We start from the raw sequence: 18,424 nt of genomic DNA on the forward strand, positions 1-18,424 counted from the left end.
TAGCTTATTTATATTTTTAAAACATTTAAATATGAACAAGTATTGATTCTATAATAATTATAATTTTTCATCTTTTTGTGCATATGGAATCTTAGCTCCCTGAGCAAGGATCAAACCCATGCTCCTTGCAGTGGAAGCTCAGAGTCAATCCCTGAACCACCAGAGAAGTCCCCCTCATTTTTAAATAAAAGTCAAGTAAAATTTTATAACTATCACTGTGATTAGAACAGGAAAAATTACAAGTGGGTTGAGCCCCTGTAAACCAGAGTTTATAATCAGTAGGTCCAGTTTAAATATGCTCTTTACTGAAAGATTTCAAGTTTGTCTTGAAAAATCCAGAGTCTTGAGAGCACTGGGCTAGGATGACCAGCTCCCTCAGCACAGCCACTGCCTACTTCAGATGAAGCCTCATTCTCTCATTTACCAAAACGTAAGCATTCAAGTTTTCCACCTGTGGTCTTAATGCAGCATAAAAGCCAGAAGCCTTCTGCAGGGGCTGAAAATGTAGCACTTGAAGATTAGTTGATCCCGATTTTCCTTCAGTTTTTAAAAGTGCGCGTGTGCACATATGTGCCTCTACACACACACACACACAAATACACAAACTCTTACTGTGAGACTGGGCTGACATAATAATACTTGTAGAGAGTATCTCTGGCTAGTAGAATTTTAAGTGACTTTTCTTTTACACACTTTGGCTTTTTTTTCCCCCAGATTTTCTAGAAGGAACTTCTACCATTTATGTTTTTCTTTATGTTTAATCTTTTATTTTATATTGGAGGATAGTTGATTAATAAGATTGAGTTTCAGGTGTACAGCAGAGTGATTTAGCTACACATGTCACTATATCTATTATTTTTCAATTTCTTTTCCCATCTAGGTTATTACAGAATATTGATCAGAGTTCCCTGTGCTACACAGTAGGTCCTTATCGGAAAAAGTTTAGGAAAACAATGAGGGTGGGGGAGACGCTAACATCTCCTATCCCCTGCCTTCATGTGTGCATGCTCAGTCACTCAGTCGTGTCTGACTTTCTGCGACCCTATGAACTGTAGCCCACCAGGCTCCTCAGTCCATGGGATTTCCCAGGCAAGAATACTGGAGTGGGTTGCCATTTCCTCCTCCAGGGGATTTCTCCCGACCCAGGGATCGAACCCATGACTCCCGCATTGGCAGGCAGATTCTTTACCACTGAGTGACCGGGGAAGCCCCCACGCCCTGTCTTCATAGCTGGAATTCATTAACCAAAGGGAACCGATGGCAGAAGGGCAGTAGGAGCTACACACAGATACGTGGATACACACATGTTGAAAATGTATGTCTGAGTATCCCGATTCCCATGGGTTTTCTCACATAACTTAAAACCCAAAGAGTTCACCTCATGCATTTCAGTCTGTAAATACATCTAGTCACAAAAAGAGAGTTTAAAAATGTTTAGTAGTAGAGAAGGCATGACAATTTTTAATTAAAACAACAACTAGTTACAACGTTAGGGGATTCAGTTCAGATTATTCCTGAGGAATCAAAAATGGCAGAGAGTGGACTTTCATCAAGCATTAAAAAGACTGGTGTTTCACCCTTATTTGGAGGCTGTGCATCTGTTCAAAAAATTCCAAGTTATGGGAAGGGTGGGTGCTGCCAGGCTCTCACACAAACACAAAACAAGCCATGGTAGACCAATCATTGAAATGTACATGCTGATAACCGGATGCGTTTAGGATTATGAGCACTGCAGTGACTGCAGAAAATTCCTTGACACAACATTTGTGGTTTGGCAAAAGTGCTTTCTTGGTTTCACAAGGAAGAAATCAATCAGAACAACTTGAAACAGTTTTCTTCCTTTGGGGGAAAAAACTGCCATCCATTGCAAGTACTTTTTTCCCATCCTTTTAAGCAACAACAAAAAAAACTAGTATGGCCTTTTAACCTGCTCGGATATACTGAATTTTCAGGAATCAATGAAATCCTAAAACTTATTTTTAACCAACCTCGGAAAAAAGGAAAGCTGATGGTCAATTTTTAATAGAAAGGTGCTGCTGTTTCTCACTTCTTAAAACAATCTAGTGACATATTTAGATAACAAATGGCTTGCGCACTACAAACTACTTTATCCTATGAGTCATCCGTCATTTCATCTGGAGGAAAGATGGCCATGTCCTTACCTAAAGACTGGTAGAGCTCTGTCATTTTAGGATGGTCCCAGCAAGTTGTTTGGGTCTCGTGGCTAAAACATAAACACAAGGAGAGACTTTAGAATTTAGAATGAATAGTAGAGAAAAAGAGAGACCAAAAAAAAAAAAGCACAAAATGCTTTTCGATCATTTGGCTTCATGACTTCAAAGGACTTCCATCCTCTACTGACAAATTATTTTACAACAGAAAGGCCCCTAACTTTGCTTTCAATGGGAAAAGCAATATGATCATGATTTTGTAACCAGCATTTGTTTATTTTTTGCGCCCACAAGTTGCGTGCACTTGTTATCAGAAAAGGGCCTGGAAATGTAATCAATAATTGAAAATCAGGGTTTCTTCAGCCATCCAACTCGGAACATACCGAAAGGACACAGACAAGGGTTATTCAACTCTGTCAAAGAGATACTGGACATTAATTTCAGAAATCAATTGCCTCGCTTCTCACTTGATCTCACTGCCCCTGACACGTTTCCCTTACTTTCTTCTCTGTATCCAGATCTCATCTCCATGATGATATCAGCTTAGGGTTTATCCATTGCCCAACTCATAGATCATATCTTCCCTCTTCCCATTATTTTAGAATGTCTTTTTGACTCAGCGCTAGCTACACCACTGCTTTTCCTATGGTTACTTGGGTCTGAATGAAGCATTCACAGTTCCCTTCCATTTCTTGAAGTTTAGGTAAGTGTGGTTGCCGGCTATCAGCTTCTGCCGCAAAAAGAACAGAACACCTTTGTTCCTCATTCGATTCCGGGAATAATCCTGGGAGAGATAACTACATATACTTTTCCTTTACTTTGAACCATCTACATAAATCACCACAGCATCGTATTTCCAGTTTTGGGGGATTACCTGGCTGGCCTTTGATGCAGTAAAATGCAGCCTTGAATGATATTTTGGTACTCATAAGCAGAGCCTATTCATCATCTTTCAGGGAAAAGGGTGGGGGGCAGATGGAGAGAGGAGAAATGGCTTAAATGTGGACACTTGAAGGGGAGTAGAAAACACAGAGGCTGCACACAGAAAGAGGAGCTTGGGGAGGCCAACAAAGTCAAGTGTAGGTGTTAAATCTTAGGATTAGACTGCCTCTGTGGCATACTAGCTGTGAAATTTGGGGCTGCCCCGCTCACCCAGGGGTGTTAAAGGATGACTTAGTATAGGTCAGTGACTGATACCTTCTGGCACTTAATATGTGGTCATTTTTGTTATTATGTGGCGCCCCCAAGTTGTTGTTTTAGTCGCTCAGTCGTGTCCGAGTCTTGTGACCCCCATGGACTGTAGCTTGCCAGGCATCTCTGTTCACGGGATTTCCCAAATTACTGCCCCTTGAAAGCAAAGCTTTTATTAGTTGATTATGATAGAGATGAGGATCCAACTGTGGTAAGTCTGCCACACCTTAAGACCTTTCACAGGGGGCAAAAGCAATGCTCAATATGTGCTGCCCCTGTTTTACAGAAAATATGCAAAACAGAGAAACATTTACTGTGGTCTGCTAAATAGAACACAATCACAAATGACACAAACATGTGTGGCAGTTCCCCAAGCTGCACAACTTCAGAGACCAGTCCTCTGATATTTCCCAATCAGTAAGTGAATGGTGAAGGCCAGTGAAAGAAATTTACAAGAAAGGGTTCCTTGCTGAAGGGCTGCTTCAATCTCTTTCACACCTGTCCGTTTCTGTTTGACTTTTCCACAGAGGCAATCTGCATGTGAGGAGTAGACAGGGGCTTCTCAGCCGAGGGAATGTAGCAGAGTAGAGTCCAAGTCTTGCAGAGCAAGACAAGCAAAAGAAGCAGCGCATGCTGTAGGGAGTTTTAGAAAGCCCCATGTCCACAATGGTTTATGATCTGGAGAAGGGGTGGGAGGGACGGGTACTTTATATGCACAGCACAAGAAGGCTGCAGCTTGCAGCTTCATAGAAAAAAAAAGTGCTGCTTATTCTCAGGCATTTTTTTTTTAAGCTCCAAATGAGACTGTGTACCAATTCTGTACACAAGCGTCCGGCAAGGAGAGGTTACCTGCTATGGAGACCACCCTGCATTTAGGCCTCTGCCATTTCCTATGGCCATCATATGTGAGCCCCAGGGAGACAGGGAGGGAGAAGAGGGGGAAAGCACATGTGTCCACATGTACAGGCTCTTATTACACACGCTGTGTAATTATAACACCCCATCTCCACCACGTGTGGGAGGACTGGAGCATCTTCAATCGATGGGCAGAAAAACATCTGTCTGAGCTGATAAACCAGACCTGACAGAGGCAGAGAGAACCAGTCTGAAAAGCCACCATCAGTAATGGACGTCAAATTGGGGGAACACGGGCAAGAAGTAACTTGTATCAAATGCGATCCCCAAAGAAAAGAGAAATCTGCCTCTGAGTGACAGGAGAAGAGACTGAATGGGAGCTTCAGGGAGCTCCCTCCCTCCAAAGAAGATTTCATGACTGTTGATTTACACCTCTACCTTTTAAAAAATATTTATTTATTTGGCTGCACTGGGTCTTACTTGTGGCATGTGAGATCTAGTTCCCTGCGTGTGTGCTAAGTTGCTTCAGTCATGTCTGACTCTTTGTGACCTCATGGACTGTAGCCCACCAGACTCCTCTGTTCAAGCCATTTCCCAAGCAAGAATACTGGAGTGGGTTGTTATGCCCTCCTCCGGGGGATCTTCCCGATCCGGGGACCGAACCCTGGTCTCCGGAGGCTCCTGCATTACAGGTGGAGTCTTCGCTACTGAGCCACCAGGGAAGCCCCACTTATTCCAGTGATTAAAAATTATGAAAGAGATTTTAGAAATTATCATTTAATCCATCCATCCACAGAGAAATTGTAATGTCCATTACTCGAAGAAGGAAAACATTCTAAGCCGCCACTTCCATACTCCATTCCTGAGCTACCAGATACTAGTTAGTCCTACCGAGGTACTCATTCTCTCTCCCACTTACTTGTGATTCTGGGGGATCCAAATAACCTACATCAATGAGCTCAAACCAGTCCAAAAGCCAATCTTCATTTACTCTCCAACACACAAACCTTTTATTTTGAAGCAATGCAAAGTAACTAGAAAAACAAATCTATATTTCACCTTTGCCAGGTTAGCTTCATTTCAATTACAACCCAGCAGTAAGTGAAAGAAGTGAGCACAAGTGCAAAGAGGAAAAGAATAAAGGGTGGGACTAATACTCCCAACTAGAAAAATAATCTTTCAATCATTTAATGCTAAAAATGACTGGCAGCATAGCTGTAATGACTTTGGCTTTGGGAGTAACTATATGGAGAACCAAACACACATTTCACTGTATGTGGGTATTTTTGATGAATCCAAGGCCTGGTGGGACATATTTAACCTCCTAAACAGATAGGAAAAATGAGTATGAACAGGATGAAACGGTAAACACAAACTTGCATAAGTCCTATCTACATTCTACTTTATAGGACAAATCAATTATTGGTCTCTGATCAATACTGGTTTTACAGCTGTATCTGACTCTGTGCCTATCTTCAAAAACAGGAGAGCATCCTCAGTAACTCCATGAGAAGCATCTCAGGTTTACCTGGAATATACAGACAATATAGAAAAATATGCTGTGCTGGGGAGGTGGTGGTGGACGGGTGGTGGTACTGCTTTTTGAGCAACTGTCTTTTCTGCACTTCACTTTTCACATCGTTAACGCGTTCCCCATATACCATGTCCAACTCGAAAGGCAATTCTGAATCCTGTTCACAAGTTAATGGTTACAGCTTTGTTCAGCCTTCCTGAAAACAGTGATGTTCAACATAGATCAAAATTCCATACATGCATTCACAGAGACTAGCCTCATAAATAATCCTTAAAATGCCCTTTACATCTTTAAAAAATGTTATTGATTTTGGCCATGCTGGTTCCAAAACCTTGCATCAGATATGCCTCTCTGAACAGCCTTCAAACTCTGATCTCCTCCCTCTGCTCTTTTTTAGTGTGTACGAGCTACCATAATCTCTATTTTCCCTTTTATTTTGGGCCATGATAAGAATGTAAAACAAATTAAAATACACAATCACTGGATGTGACAAAAGACCCCGGCAACACCTATGTGTCAATAATAAGAAATTAAAGCATTACTCCATCAAGCACAGGACTGACCTAATTTCCTGCCACACAATTTAAATTTTCCCTCACCTTCTTTAGTTTTAAGTAGTGTGTAAGGTTATTATAATCATCTCAGAGCTGTTCCTACTACCAGTGCTGGAATATCAGACTTACTGGAATTGCTTTTTTAAGTTTTTTTAAAAACAAATACTAAACACTTAGAAAAAGTAACAAAATTCCACTGTTCTCCCCAGGAAAATGGCAGTTACCTAATTAAACTAAGATTTCTTCTGCCACCAATGTTATTTGGTACTGAAAATATTCCAAACGGTTGCCTTTTTAAAAAATATCTTTCCACTATTTCCCAGGGAGGAAAGTGATCCCTATGCAGCAATATAAAGGTAGCGTTCTCTTGTGATTTGCAGAGGATTAGAGTTTGGCTTCATATATAATCTGGAGCCCATTGATCCACACACACAAAATCATTTCCCTTTAATCTAGGGATCAGACTCTTTTTCTAGAGAAACCTTGGCATTTGCATGCTGAATGCTGAACTTGGCTGCCACTGCTGAAAGACTCGAAGGGTGGGAATGGGAAAATATATTTAAAAGTTTCTGCTACTGTGGATATGGGGTTTGGGGGGGTGGGTGTCAGTGTAAGCATCAGATACCCTATTCTAGTCCTCATTTCTTGCTCCCTGTCACTATTAACATTTTGTTCTGTTCGGCTCAAGCCAGGGCAAAGATGATTGTCTCCGTGACTGTTCCAGCTGTTATTCCTCTTCCATTCTGTTTGCTTTTCAGGGCTTAACTCCCACCCACCCTCAACTTTGGCCAAAGCAATTTCACTTCAGGGTCGTGTCCTATCCAAGATCAAACAATGATGACTGAAACCAATTCTATGGTGATCAAGGGTCAGAAACCTTTCATATAGCCATGTTGTTTCATTTGCTCTTCTGCTTTTCCAAGAGCAACCGGATCCTCTGAAGAGGGGATTTGGGACAAGGAAATAAAAAATCTAGACGAAAAAGAAAGGGCGATGGGGAGTGACAGGGAGAGGCCACAGGGATAAAGAAGCCGAGAGACCAAGAAGAGCTTGTTGGCCACATATGTTTATCTCACTTAAAGACTTCGGTTCATCACTTACCCTGGTTGAATTTTTTTTCCACTTTAAAGTATTTTATAATTAATAATATGTCTCTCTTGGGCAACCAAACCCTTTCAAATCAAGCTTCAAACTTAACTTCAAATTGAATGGAGATAAACAGTGTCCTGCCCTTTTCATTGTCATGATTCGACCAAGAATGACAAACTTTGCTTAAAGACGGCATAGACACCTGGAGAAGGACAACCCGAAATGACTCCACGTTCAACCCCAGAGGGCAAAGGAAAAAAAAAACACCCCAAATTCTCTATGTCAAATCCTTGACTTTTGGGCTCTCCTTGCCTTTTCTTTCTCTCCTGATTTCTCCAAGTCTTGGGGCATGGCACGAACACAGTAGAAAATGCAACCAGGGAAATGTCAGTTGGAATCCTCGGAAGAAATCAGGCAGAAAGTTGACCTTTTGGCACTTGCAGCGCAATGGAAGGTAGAGCCTGGCGCGCCCCTTCCTTCTGCGAGGTCTGGAGACGGTTTAGGAAGCCTGGCTGGTTTGCGTCCACACAGCACAGAAAGCAGCAAAAAGCTCCCGCAGCCCCAATCCCCGCGTGGGGAACGTTCTGTCCCCTCTGGGTACTGCGAGACATCAGCCTTTTCTCTCCGAGCCCGTCCCAAAGTCGGGGGAAAGGGCTCCCAGCGAGTCGGGCGCCGGGGGGGAGGGGGGAGCCCCGGGGGCGCACCTGCTGCGGCGCCGCGGGGGGACCTTGCCCTGAACGCCGGCTGCCCGGAGCCCGGGATCGAGCCGCCACGCGAGTGTAAGTTTTGGCCGCCTCTGCTAGCACCCTGCTCGTGCCACAAGTGCACGGACTGCGGCGATCTGAGGGCGGCGCGGTGCACTTACCCTTTGAGCTGTTCCCTCATGGCTGCTAGGTCGGGGGAGGGCGTGAGCGGAGGAGTGAGCTTCCCAGAGCCGCCGGGCTCCCCGAAAGTCGAGCGCCGCTGCTGCCGCCGCCGCCGCCCAGGCTCGAAGCTGAAAGCACTGCGGAGGAGCCGGCGCGGGCTAGCAGGCGGGCGGGCGGCGCGCGGGAGGGGGCGCTGCAGGCAGACGGGGCGGGGCTGGGCCGGGCTCCGCCCCTACCTAGCGCCCTGGGAACCCGGACTCCCAGAGACCCGGCAGTCGGGGCTTTCAAAACGGAAAGGAAAAAGAGAAAAGCAGAAGAAAGACGGAGCAGGAGATTTAAGGTAGTGCCCGGAACCTGGAAGCCACACATTGCCCTACCAGCACCCCCTTAAATCCTCCAGCGAGACAACTTGTTGCCTAAATAAATGACCTAGGTGCAAATGACCTCATCGCAGATAATTAAGTGTGTGGGCTCAAGAGTTTGCTTTTTAAAGAGTGAAAGAGAAAAAATTCACGAGCATAATTCTTCCTCCCCCCGCCTCGCCCCAATCGAAGATTAAACTGATGGAGCTGTAAGGACATGAAATTCTAGTTTCGTTCATCCTGGGCTAAATAGGTTTTAAGGAAACATTTGTGTATTTGTGACAGAGCAGTGGTTCTCATCCTGGAGTCCCAGGACCAGCAGCATCGCCTGGGAACTTCGAAATGAAAATTCCCTGGGCTCCAGCCCAGAGAGAGCTACTGAATCAGAAACTCTGAGCACAGTGAACTTTGAGAACCAGTAGTATAGACTCTTTAAATAAAAACCACCACCAATGGTGTGGTACAGTGTGATCTTTTAGTATTCTTCAGAGAAATCTAAAAGGAAACCTTTTCCAATGGAACGTTCTATTGGAAAAGTTCCAGGGCCTGGTAGTTCAAATACTTCTAATTGCAGAGTTTGCAATATGACGACACAGGTTAACTATGCAAAATTGTGACAAGCTTGGAAATATTCGGACGAGAAGAAAGCCTTCATGAGCACAAGAATTTTTCTCAACCTTCACATAATATCTTCGATTAAAGAGTCCAACGGGTATTTTCAGATAAACTTCCTTAGTGGTTTCATTGTCCCTGTTTGTCCATTTATTTTGTGGGCCTGCTTTTCTTTTTATAGTCTTTCAACCATTTCGTTTTCACTCTCTGTTCTGGTTGATTCATTCTTCTTCAGCTTACAGTTTAAAGGGTTCCCTTTTTCTTTTTAAATGTCCTCTCTTTTTCTCAACATTTCCCCCTCACCCCTTCTAGGCCAGAATGTTTGAGCTGAAAGGACTCTAGCTATCAATCTCCTTTTCCTATCTGCTACATCGTAGCAAAAGAGGCAAAAATAATGTGCATGAACCAAAGGGAAAGGGAGTGCGAAGTTTTTTCATTACCCTTGACAAATCACATACAAATATAAACTTTATAGGGAAGACACCGTGCATGCAGGTCTGATTGGTGTTGCTATTTTAAAACAATTAGGGCACTTCTTGGGGCTTCCCAGGTGGCTGAGTGCTAAAGAATCCATCTGCCAATGCAGGCACCATAGGAGCTGCAGGTTCCATCCCTAAGCCGGGCAGATTCCCTGGAGGAGGAAATGGCAACCCACTCCAGTATTCTTGTCTGGAGAATTCCATGGACAGAGGAGCCTGGTGGGTTATAGTCCATGGGGTCACAAAGAGTCAGACACAACTGAACACACACGCAGGGCCCTTCTGGCATTTTACCTGATACACTGAGACATTACTGCTATCTTTTAGTTATTTTGAGCCAGTGAATTGTGGACTCAGCTGCTATTAAGGTCTGGGGGCAGAGGGCACACCAGAACTGACTTTGCGTGAGGCTGTCCCTTGGTCTCACTGGAGATTCTAGGTCTGCCCCTATCTTTGGTGAAAAGGGATTCGTGTTCTGTGATAATGAAGTGGTGTGGTGGCCTTTGCAGTTAATCAGTGATGTCATCTCTGTGTCAATGTAGCAAGTGAATGACTTAAATATTGTTTATATGTATTCCAATGAAAAGATGCAAACCTCCCAGCATGCACATTTGTAAATACTAGGAAACATTGTCTTTCTCTTCCTTTCTAGTTTGTTTTACACTTTTAAATTACCTGCTTAAGATTCGGGAATTCTGCTATGTTTCTCTTAAATCAATGCTCAAGTCTACTTTCTCAGTGTCCAGCTAGAAAACTACTCGAAACAATTTATTGGGGGAAAAAAAGGAAAATTAGAAATTACTATTCAGATTTCCTTTTACATTTGACAGATGGCAATCCTCAAAAATACATCTTTAGGTTCTTTTTTAGACTGGTGTTATAGGCACTTTGAAGGCTTCTTCCCAAATCTCGATGTTGTTTTCAAAACTAAACACAGAAAGCATTATTAAGAAATGAAAAGGGCATCACAGCAACTGTTTCGCTATTTATTTCAGTTAGATTATCAATTTTGCTTATTAGGGAAAGCCGTTAAGAAAAGAATATAATTTCTATATCTTCATTTCATATATCAATTATATAGTGATGCCATGCATGATAAAACATTAATTGCTTGCTTGTAGTAGCTCTCCTCTTCCTCCTCATTATTACTGTTTCGATGTGAACCACAGACCATAAAGCAACTTAAGTTTAAATCCTGCCTTTGAAACCTACCACAAGCTACTGGTCCCTAGTACCATGGCTGGAATGTGACCGTGCAAAGATTGGAACTAGGGAGTCTGACTTCAAGGCCCATGTAATTAGCCACTCTGTCAGGCTGCCGTGCAGAGAAGTGGCTTCTCCTACTGTGGAGGAAGATCTGTATGTTTTCTTGTGTACTCATAAACGATCCCACTGCTGGCTGACAGCAGAGGAGAGTCAATTTGCTAGAAACAGAGGTAAGGAAGGAATTAAATAGGATAAGGTCTAGGAAGGCCACCTAGTACATTTTTCCATACACCAAACTCGTCTTTGAACCACTTAAACGTTGTTAGTACTTAGAAAAAAGAGGACCTCTCTGATCAAAGGGACTATACTGGGTATCTCCCCATTCTCTCTTCCAGCTCTGTTCTATACCCTTTTCCACCCTGCTCTGTGGCCCAGGGGGTTGGACCTCTGTGGATGGCATCAATCAGGCTCTCTTGCCCTTTGGCTTTCTTTCACTTTCAGCCAATGGGAAGCAGTGATGAAAGGCCTACAGCAGGAGATGAAAGGGTAGGAGGAGAGAGATGTCGGGGTATTTATTCCCCAACCTCCCTCCTGTTGGTCTTAAGCCTGCCAGTGGCCGAGTTTCTTTATGCTTGGCCATGAGTCTCACTGCGTAGTCATTTCTACAGCATCAGCATGCTCCAAGTTCCTTAAACCATTCCCTCCTTTCACCCTTGTTCTTTCTCCTGCAGTGCTCAGGTTTTAGTAAATAGTCTTTCACCACACTTTCTTCAAGTACCACTTTTGAGTGTATGATCTGTTTTTTCTCCCAGGACCCAGATCAAACAGGGACCTACCCAGTCAAAGTCACCCTCTGGGGTACTTGGCTGGTTGTTGAGTAGGGACTACCATCAAGGAGAAAGTTAACTCCACCAGTTGGAGCTGAAAAGGAGATTAGACTTGGTCACTGGATAGATATTTCTAGAAGCCTCCTCTGTAGGCCCCAAAGAAGATTCTGGCCTACTGGGGGTAAAAGCAAGTCAGTAATTATAAATGGTGATCACAGCAAGAAATAGACAAGAAACAGATTATTCTTTCTCAGGGCTTTAGGGCTCTCCTTGATCTCTGGGAGAATGTCAAGGTAGGGATTAGAGAGGTGGGCACATTGGAAAGGACCTGGTGTGCTGATCCAAAGTTTGACCTGCATGCTAAAAGGGTGAGCTTTATAAGGAAGGAATTTAAGCATGAGTGTGGCTCTGTCAGATTCGTCTTTCAGAAAAATCACTCTGGCAATGGTGCAGGGCTGAATCAGAAGAGTCTGGAATTAGGACACCAGATACACATTGACTGCGGCATGAGGAGGATCTGAACAATGACAGTGGCAGAGAGTGAGGAAATAATACAGCAGTGTTCAAACTACAGGAGCCTTGACTGATCGGACATATACATGAGCTAGAAGGAAGATCTAGGGCCATGGTCCTCAAGTCTGGCTGCCACTGGAATCACATGGGGAATGCTAAAAATTCAGATGCCTGGGTCTTACCACCCTGAGGTTGTGATTTAATTGGCCCTGGGCACCGGGACTTTTAAGGCTCTCCAGGTGATTCTGACATGCAGCCAAGGTGGAGGATGATTTGAGCATTATTGTTCTAGGGTGACTCCCAAGATTGGGTGAGTAACACTCACCAAGCCAGCACTTTCAGCCAGAGGGGGACAGATTTAGGCAGAAGAGGGTCGGGGAGAGATGATGAGTTCAGTCTTGAGCCTGATGACTCAGAGATGGCGGTGTGATGTGAAAGGCAGGCGGACACCCAAGTCTGGAACTCAGAGGGAAGATGGCAGGAATAGAGCTATCCTTTGGACATGGCAATAATGCATGGCATGGGTTTGGATGATTCCATTTAAGTGTATGTGTGTGTGTGTGTGAAGATTCAAGGGTGGAGGCCAGGCTGTTCCTAGCTTCAGCAAGGGAAAGGAAAAGACAGGGAATGGTCTGCAGTGGGGACTTGCCTGGATATGGCCCTGAAGGACTTTGCCACCTGCTAGGGTCCAGCTTCCTTCTGGCTCCATGAGTCTCCATCCAAACTGCTTTGTGTTTCTTCACTAATCTTAAGTATGAGTGCATGATAAATCACTTCAGTCGTGTCCCCGACTCTGCCACCCCATGGACTGTAGCCTGCCATGCTCCTCTGTCCATGGCAGGCAAGAATACCGCAGTGGGTTGCCGTGCCCTCTTCCAGGGGATCTTCCCAACCCAGGGATTGAACCCACCTCTCAAAGTCTCTTGCATTGACAGGCGTGTTCTTCAGTATTAGCACCACCTAGGAAACTCAATCTTAAGTATATAACCTGTGCCATTTTATAAAAATTCATTTGGAATATAGGTATTACTTCAATTAAGCCTAATACACAGTTTATAGTAAAATTTCAACATTTGGCTGTCTATCCAGTAAACACATAAGGATCTCGTGCTTCTCTTTGCACAGTACAAGTATTAGCCATGAACAGTGAATCAGACGTCTAACAAATGCTTCCAGTGATGGTGAGTCATTGTTAGAGCAAATACCATGGTGTGCTAATTAAAATATGTGTAAAAATCCCTTTCGATCAATCTGAAACCCTGCATCTTGGGGATATCAGCATATCCAGTCAGTTCGCATTAACTGGTAAATGAAGGGACCTCCACATTCAGACACAGCGTACTTCACACCCACACAAAAGCCTATTTTTCCAGGCTCTTCCCCTGCAGGGAGGCAGAGTAAGCCAGACTGAGCAAAGTTCTCTGAGCCAGCTACCATGTGAACCAGAGATTTCAGCACACAGGCTCCAGAGGAAGTGGCACTGGGCTTCTCTCTCAAACAGTATTCTTCTAATAAGATTTTTCAAAGCTTCACCGAGCCACCTATATCAGACTGAACATCTAGAAAAGATGTGAAGTTTAGCATCTTCACTAAAATCAAGCCACACTCCATTAACCTCACAGGCCCAGCAGTTCCTCCCCGGCAAAGAATTCTGCTGTGTACCTATTAGCCTGCCAACTACAGAGCTACCCGGGTGTAGGGAACACACCACCTCCAGCTCAAAGGCTCAACATGGATACTGGTTAAGGTGGTTCAGGCAGATCTGCATTCCTGGTCCACCTTAAGGATAGCTAAAAGCTGTAACTATTCGTCTGCCTTTACCAAATGGCAGTGCCAAATAACAGGAATTTTAAAACTAGGCAGAAATTCTGACACTCTGCATAATCTGCCTTCCTCTTCAGCTACAAATAAGACTTTGTATTCCATTAGACTCACAGCAGGTGAAAACCCCAATTAGTGACTTCATTCTGGGGCCTCTTCCTACCTTCCTCCCACACACCACCCTAACCAAAAAAAAAAAAAAAGGAAGTCTTTTCTCAAATCACAAGTAGATTAACTCTTTGATCTACCCAATGAAGCCGATCACCACATGAAGAATTTTGCTAGGAAAGTGGGAGGCTGTTGAAAGAAGTACCTTTCGTGACTTCATACTGGGGGTTACAGAAAATCCCATTTTGCCAGATTTTGTTGTTTTCTTCCAATCCATAAATACTCTCAGGTTTTCTGATCAATCTAGAAATTACAGTTTTTCTTTCTACCTGAATACTCACAAAGCCAATATTATCTAAAGCATGATTAATGGACAGTCTGCTACAAGAGAGAATTATTTTTAAGTTATGTTCTTATTTTGGTGTAGTTGAGGAGAGAGAAAAATATTAAATTTTAGTTTAAACACTATGCTTTGGCCTTAGGAAGCACACAAAGTCTATATTTCATACTTTGCAAATATTTATTTGTCAAAGGAAATTCATCATTGGACTCAGAGATTTGGTTTGAATGTTCAAAAAAAATAAAGCAAGAACAGCTTGGGTTCTTAGAGTGATTTACTTATACTTTGTCAGTTGCTTCTGTGGTAATAATTCAGAACCCAGTTTTATTTATGAGCATATGATTAAAAAAGAGCAGCTTTGTCTTTTTTTAATTGTTTTAGTCCTGTCACTTTTCTTGAAACAAGTCATAGGACTTATTATCCACAAGAAAATACTGAACATACATCAGATAGTAAGGCAGCTTTTAGAGGTAGTCATCTGTTACTGTCAGAGGTTCATTTCATTTTGAGGCTTTTTAATTAAAATGTGAAATTCTACATACATTCCTGCCTAAATTACCTCTTTCTGAAATAGTCGAACTTCATTAAAAAAAAAAAAAAGTTAAATCCTAATGTGACCATTTTTAATACTTCTGAATTGGTTCTTGAGATTCTGAGATTGGGGGTGGGGTAGGGGGGTAGTAAACAAAGGAATTACCAGTCAATTAAGTGAACAAGGAAGTCCTCTTAAGTTGAAACAGATAAGGAAAATTTAATATTCAAATGCTACCGTATGAAGATACTAGGGTTTTTTTTTCCTTTAAGATGAATATCTACCAGAATCAAAAGCAGCTTCTTAATCTTCAGCCAGCGTAGCTCCACATTCTAGCAGAAGCATTAACCCGAGCAAGGCAGAGCTCTAGACCAATTCTGCCCCTAGAGGCCAGTCACTTAACCCTTTGAGACCAGTTACTTAACGCCTCTGGAGCTCTGGTGGTAAAATTCAGACATTATTGCAGGAGGCCAGAGTACGGGTCAAATCACATATTGACTATGAAAGCGACTGGACGGCTGGGGGATATTCTGTTCATGCCAAGTAGCCAGTTGGGTAGGTATATTTCCTGAAGTGAAAGTGCTCAGTCGTGTCCGACTCTTCGCGACCCCATGAACTGTAGCCTGCCGGGCTCCTCTATCCCTGGGATTCTCCAGGCAAGAACACTGGAGTGGGTTGCCATTCCCTTCTCCAGGGGATCTTCCTGACCCAGGGATCATACCCGGGTCTCCTGCATTGCAGGCAGATTCTTTACCATCTGAGCCACCAGGGAAGCCATATTTCCTAAAAGGAAACCCAAGAAGTTCAGGAATACTGTTAGGAATACAGCACGAAATAAATTTAGCACTGTCACTTTAACTTTTCGTTTTTAGACTGTGTATGAAGGAAAAGGAGAGATCTAAGAGTTTTAGTCTTTTCTCTTTAAAGCAAGTTGCAAAGGGACCCTTTCTTTCTTTTGTTTTTTTACATTTAAGAGGGAAACAAATGGGTAAAATAAGATCTTTTTGAGGGTGGGGGAAATAAATCACTAACCATCAGCCTAAGATAGGAGTAAAGTTCACATCAAAAGGTCTTTTTATTTCCCCCAAAGGTCTTATTTTGGGGGGTGAGGCTAAAATAGCAAGACTATTCACACATGTTAAAAGATGTATTCACATTCCTATTGGCAGAGAGCAGAACCCCAAAGAAGAAGTGAGTGCTGGTTTCATGGGGGACAGCAGTAGAGAAAGATTCCCTACACTCTGGTAGAGAAGGACTCTGAGTGCAGGCCTTGATTAGCCAGGATGTGGGAGGAATTCCCCACAAGAAAGGGAAATGGAGGTTAAAAACCAATTTAACCAAGTAATGATTTACCAAGGGCTGAATCTTATACTTCAGCTCTAGTTTTGTCCAGACACTTTTTGAAGATCAAAGGGAAATATGAATGCAAAGAATTTTAACTAATTCACAAATTCCCAAGAAGTCTTTTTCATGTCCCATACCTAGACTAAGTTTTGCTGCTAAATATTCCCATATATTCATTTCTTTAAATGACTGCAATCGCGGTATATTTATGGAGCACTTACATATGTCTTTGCTTATCAGTCAAACACTTCTCATTTTTCATTATCATTAGTAACACCTGGAAAGTGTCTGGAGGATGGACTTGGAAATATTTTAATATTTCAACATTGTAATCAGGTTCCTCTCACCAGAAGGACTCAAATATGGCACTGACCTGAAGGAACTTACAATCTAGTTGAGACAGATTCATACATGATGAAGCCCAGTATCAGACAGATTATAAATACAGAAATGGAGGGGGAAAAAGCCAAAAGAGAGAGGTGGTTAGTTTGACCTCTTGGGATTAAGGGACATACATTTCAATTAAGAGCTAACTAGGCTTACACCATCAGGCTTCATGCATGTTTCTGTTAGTGTAAGAAGAGCTAAAGTAAGTTTCTTAACTTGATTGTGAGCTAATCTCTCATGTTAATAATTTACTAAGGCATAGATTTTTTGGGAAAAGTTAACGTACTGCTGTCTTATGAAATCAATTAAGCTTTTCTGGAATACAAAAAAGTGTTGGGCCAATATTGGATTTTATGTCTCAGGAAGGCCAATACACAGAAAATACCAACTGTCCCATTAGAATATGAAATCACAAACTTGATTTATTGTCAAGCTTGTAGTGTGGAAATCTAGGCCCTTACAGCTTGAAATTACTCTCATCCCTTAGAAGCTTCTTCTCATGTGTCGGCTAGAAAGGGAAAAATTGGCATCACCTTGGACAGAGGAGCCTGGCAGGCTCCGTAGGGTCACAAAGAGTCAGACACAACTGAAGCAACTGAGCACATGGCACATACTTTGAATATTCTTCTCTTTGAACAGAATTAAATTTGGGGTGGGAAGAAATAAGCCTGGAAAAGAGGGTGTGGATTAGAATGGAAATATATGCTATAGAGACTTTTACAATAGTCCAGTTATGAGATGATAAAGGCCTGAGCTAACAAAGTGTCACTGGAAATTGGTGGGAAGGTTGAATTCAAGACAGATTATGGGACAGAATCAATGCTGCTTTTCAACTAATTGGAGGTGAGGACTGGAGGGGAGGGAAGACTAGGATTTTTGATAATGACATCATTAGCTGAGGATTCAGATTTGTATTTATACTATATGTGTATTTACACCTCATGTTCCACAGAGCCTCTAGGGTAACTTCTGAGGCTGCATAAATTTCAAAAATTAATAGGTAAAATTCACGGTTAAGGAAACAGAATGAAATATGAAGAAGGGAGGAAAAGTTACAACCCAGATTTGAAGACCACACAGTTTGGTATACCTAGTAAATTTAGTTATGTACACCAGCCAAAATGAGAAAGACAAACACCACAAAGTGTTGGGAGGTACATGAAGGAACTAGAACTCTCATGCTTGCTGATAGGAATTTAAGTTGGTTGGTATAATAACCACATTGGAAAACTGTTTGGCAGACTGTATAAAAGCTGAACATATATATTTGCTATGACCCAGAAACTTCACTTCTTGATATATTTCCAAAACAGATATATACATATGTTCACCAAAAGACACATTTTAGGATGCTTATGATATTTCTTTTTGGTGTCATATGTCCATCAACAGTAGATTGTAACATTTAGCACATTTACACAATGGAATATTATACAGCAATGAGAACAAACAACTTCATACAACAGGGATGAATTAAAAGCTTAAAAAGCCGGATACGGACGGGGGGAGGCAGTCCTAAGATGGGAGAGGAATAGGACAGGGAGACCACATTCTCCCCCACAAATTCCTTGAAAGATCATTTGAATGCTGAGCGAATACCACAAAACAACTTCTGAACACTGGTGGAGGACAC

General features: G+C 42.5%; 1 protein-coding gene across 4 annotated transcripts in view; it reads right to left on the reverse strand.

Annotated features, from left to right (window-relative positions):
• Window positions 1-18,424, reverse strand: part of DMD (dystrophin) — a 2,163,935-nt gene that overhangs the window by 143,451 nt on the left and 2,002,060 nt on the right. For 2 of the 4 annotated variants that reach the window (XM_065915498.1, XM_065915497.1), the window contains exons 1-2: window positions 8,260-8,406; window positions 2,163-2,224 (exon numbers count right to left, since the gene is read on the reverse strand). In XM_065915498.1, the coding sequence (XP_065771570.1) occupies window positions 2,163-2,224; window positions 8,260-8,279 (82 nt within the window). In that variant the 5' untranslated portion in view covers window positions 8,280-8,406. Of the gene's footprint in view, window positions 1-2,162; window positions 2,225-8,259; window positions 8,407-18,424 lie in introns of those variants that run through there. The other 2 variants (XM_065915496.1, XM_065915495.1) reach the window with 1 other exon arrangement.

The sequence above is a fragment of the Muntiacus reevesi genome, chromosome X (assembly GCF_963930625.1).
Source record: "Muntiacus reevesi chromosome X, mMunRee1.1, whole genome shotgun sequence".
Classification (NCBI taxonomy): Eukaryota; Metazoa; Chordata; class Mammalia; order Artiodactyla; family Cervidae; genus Muntiacus; species Muntiacus reevesi.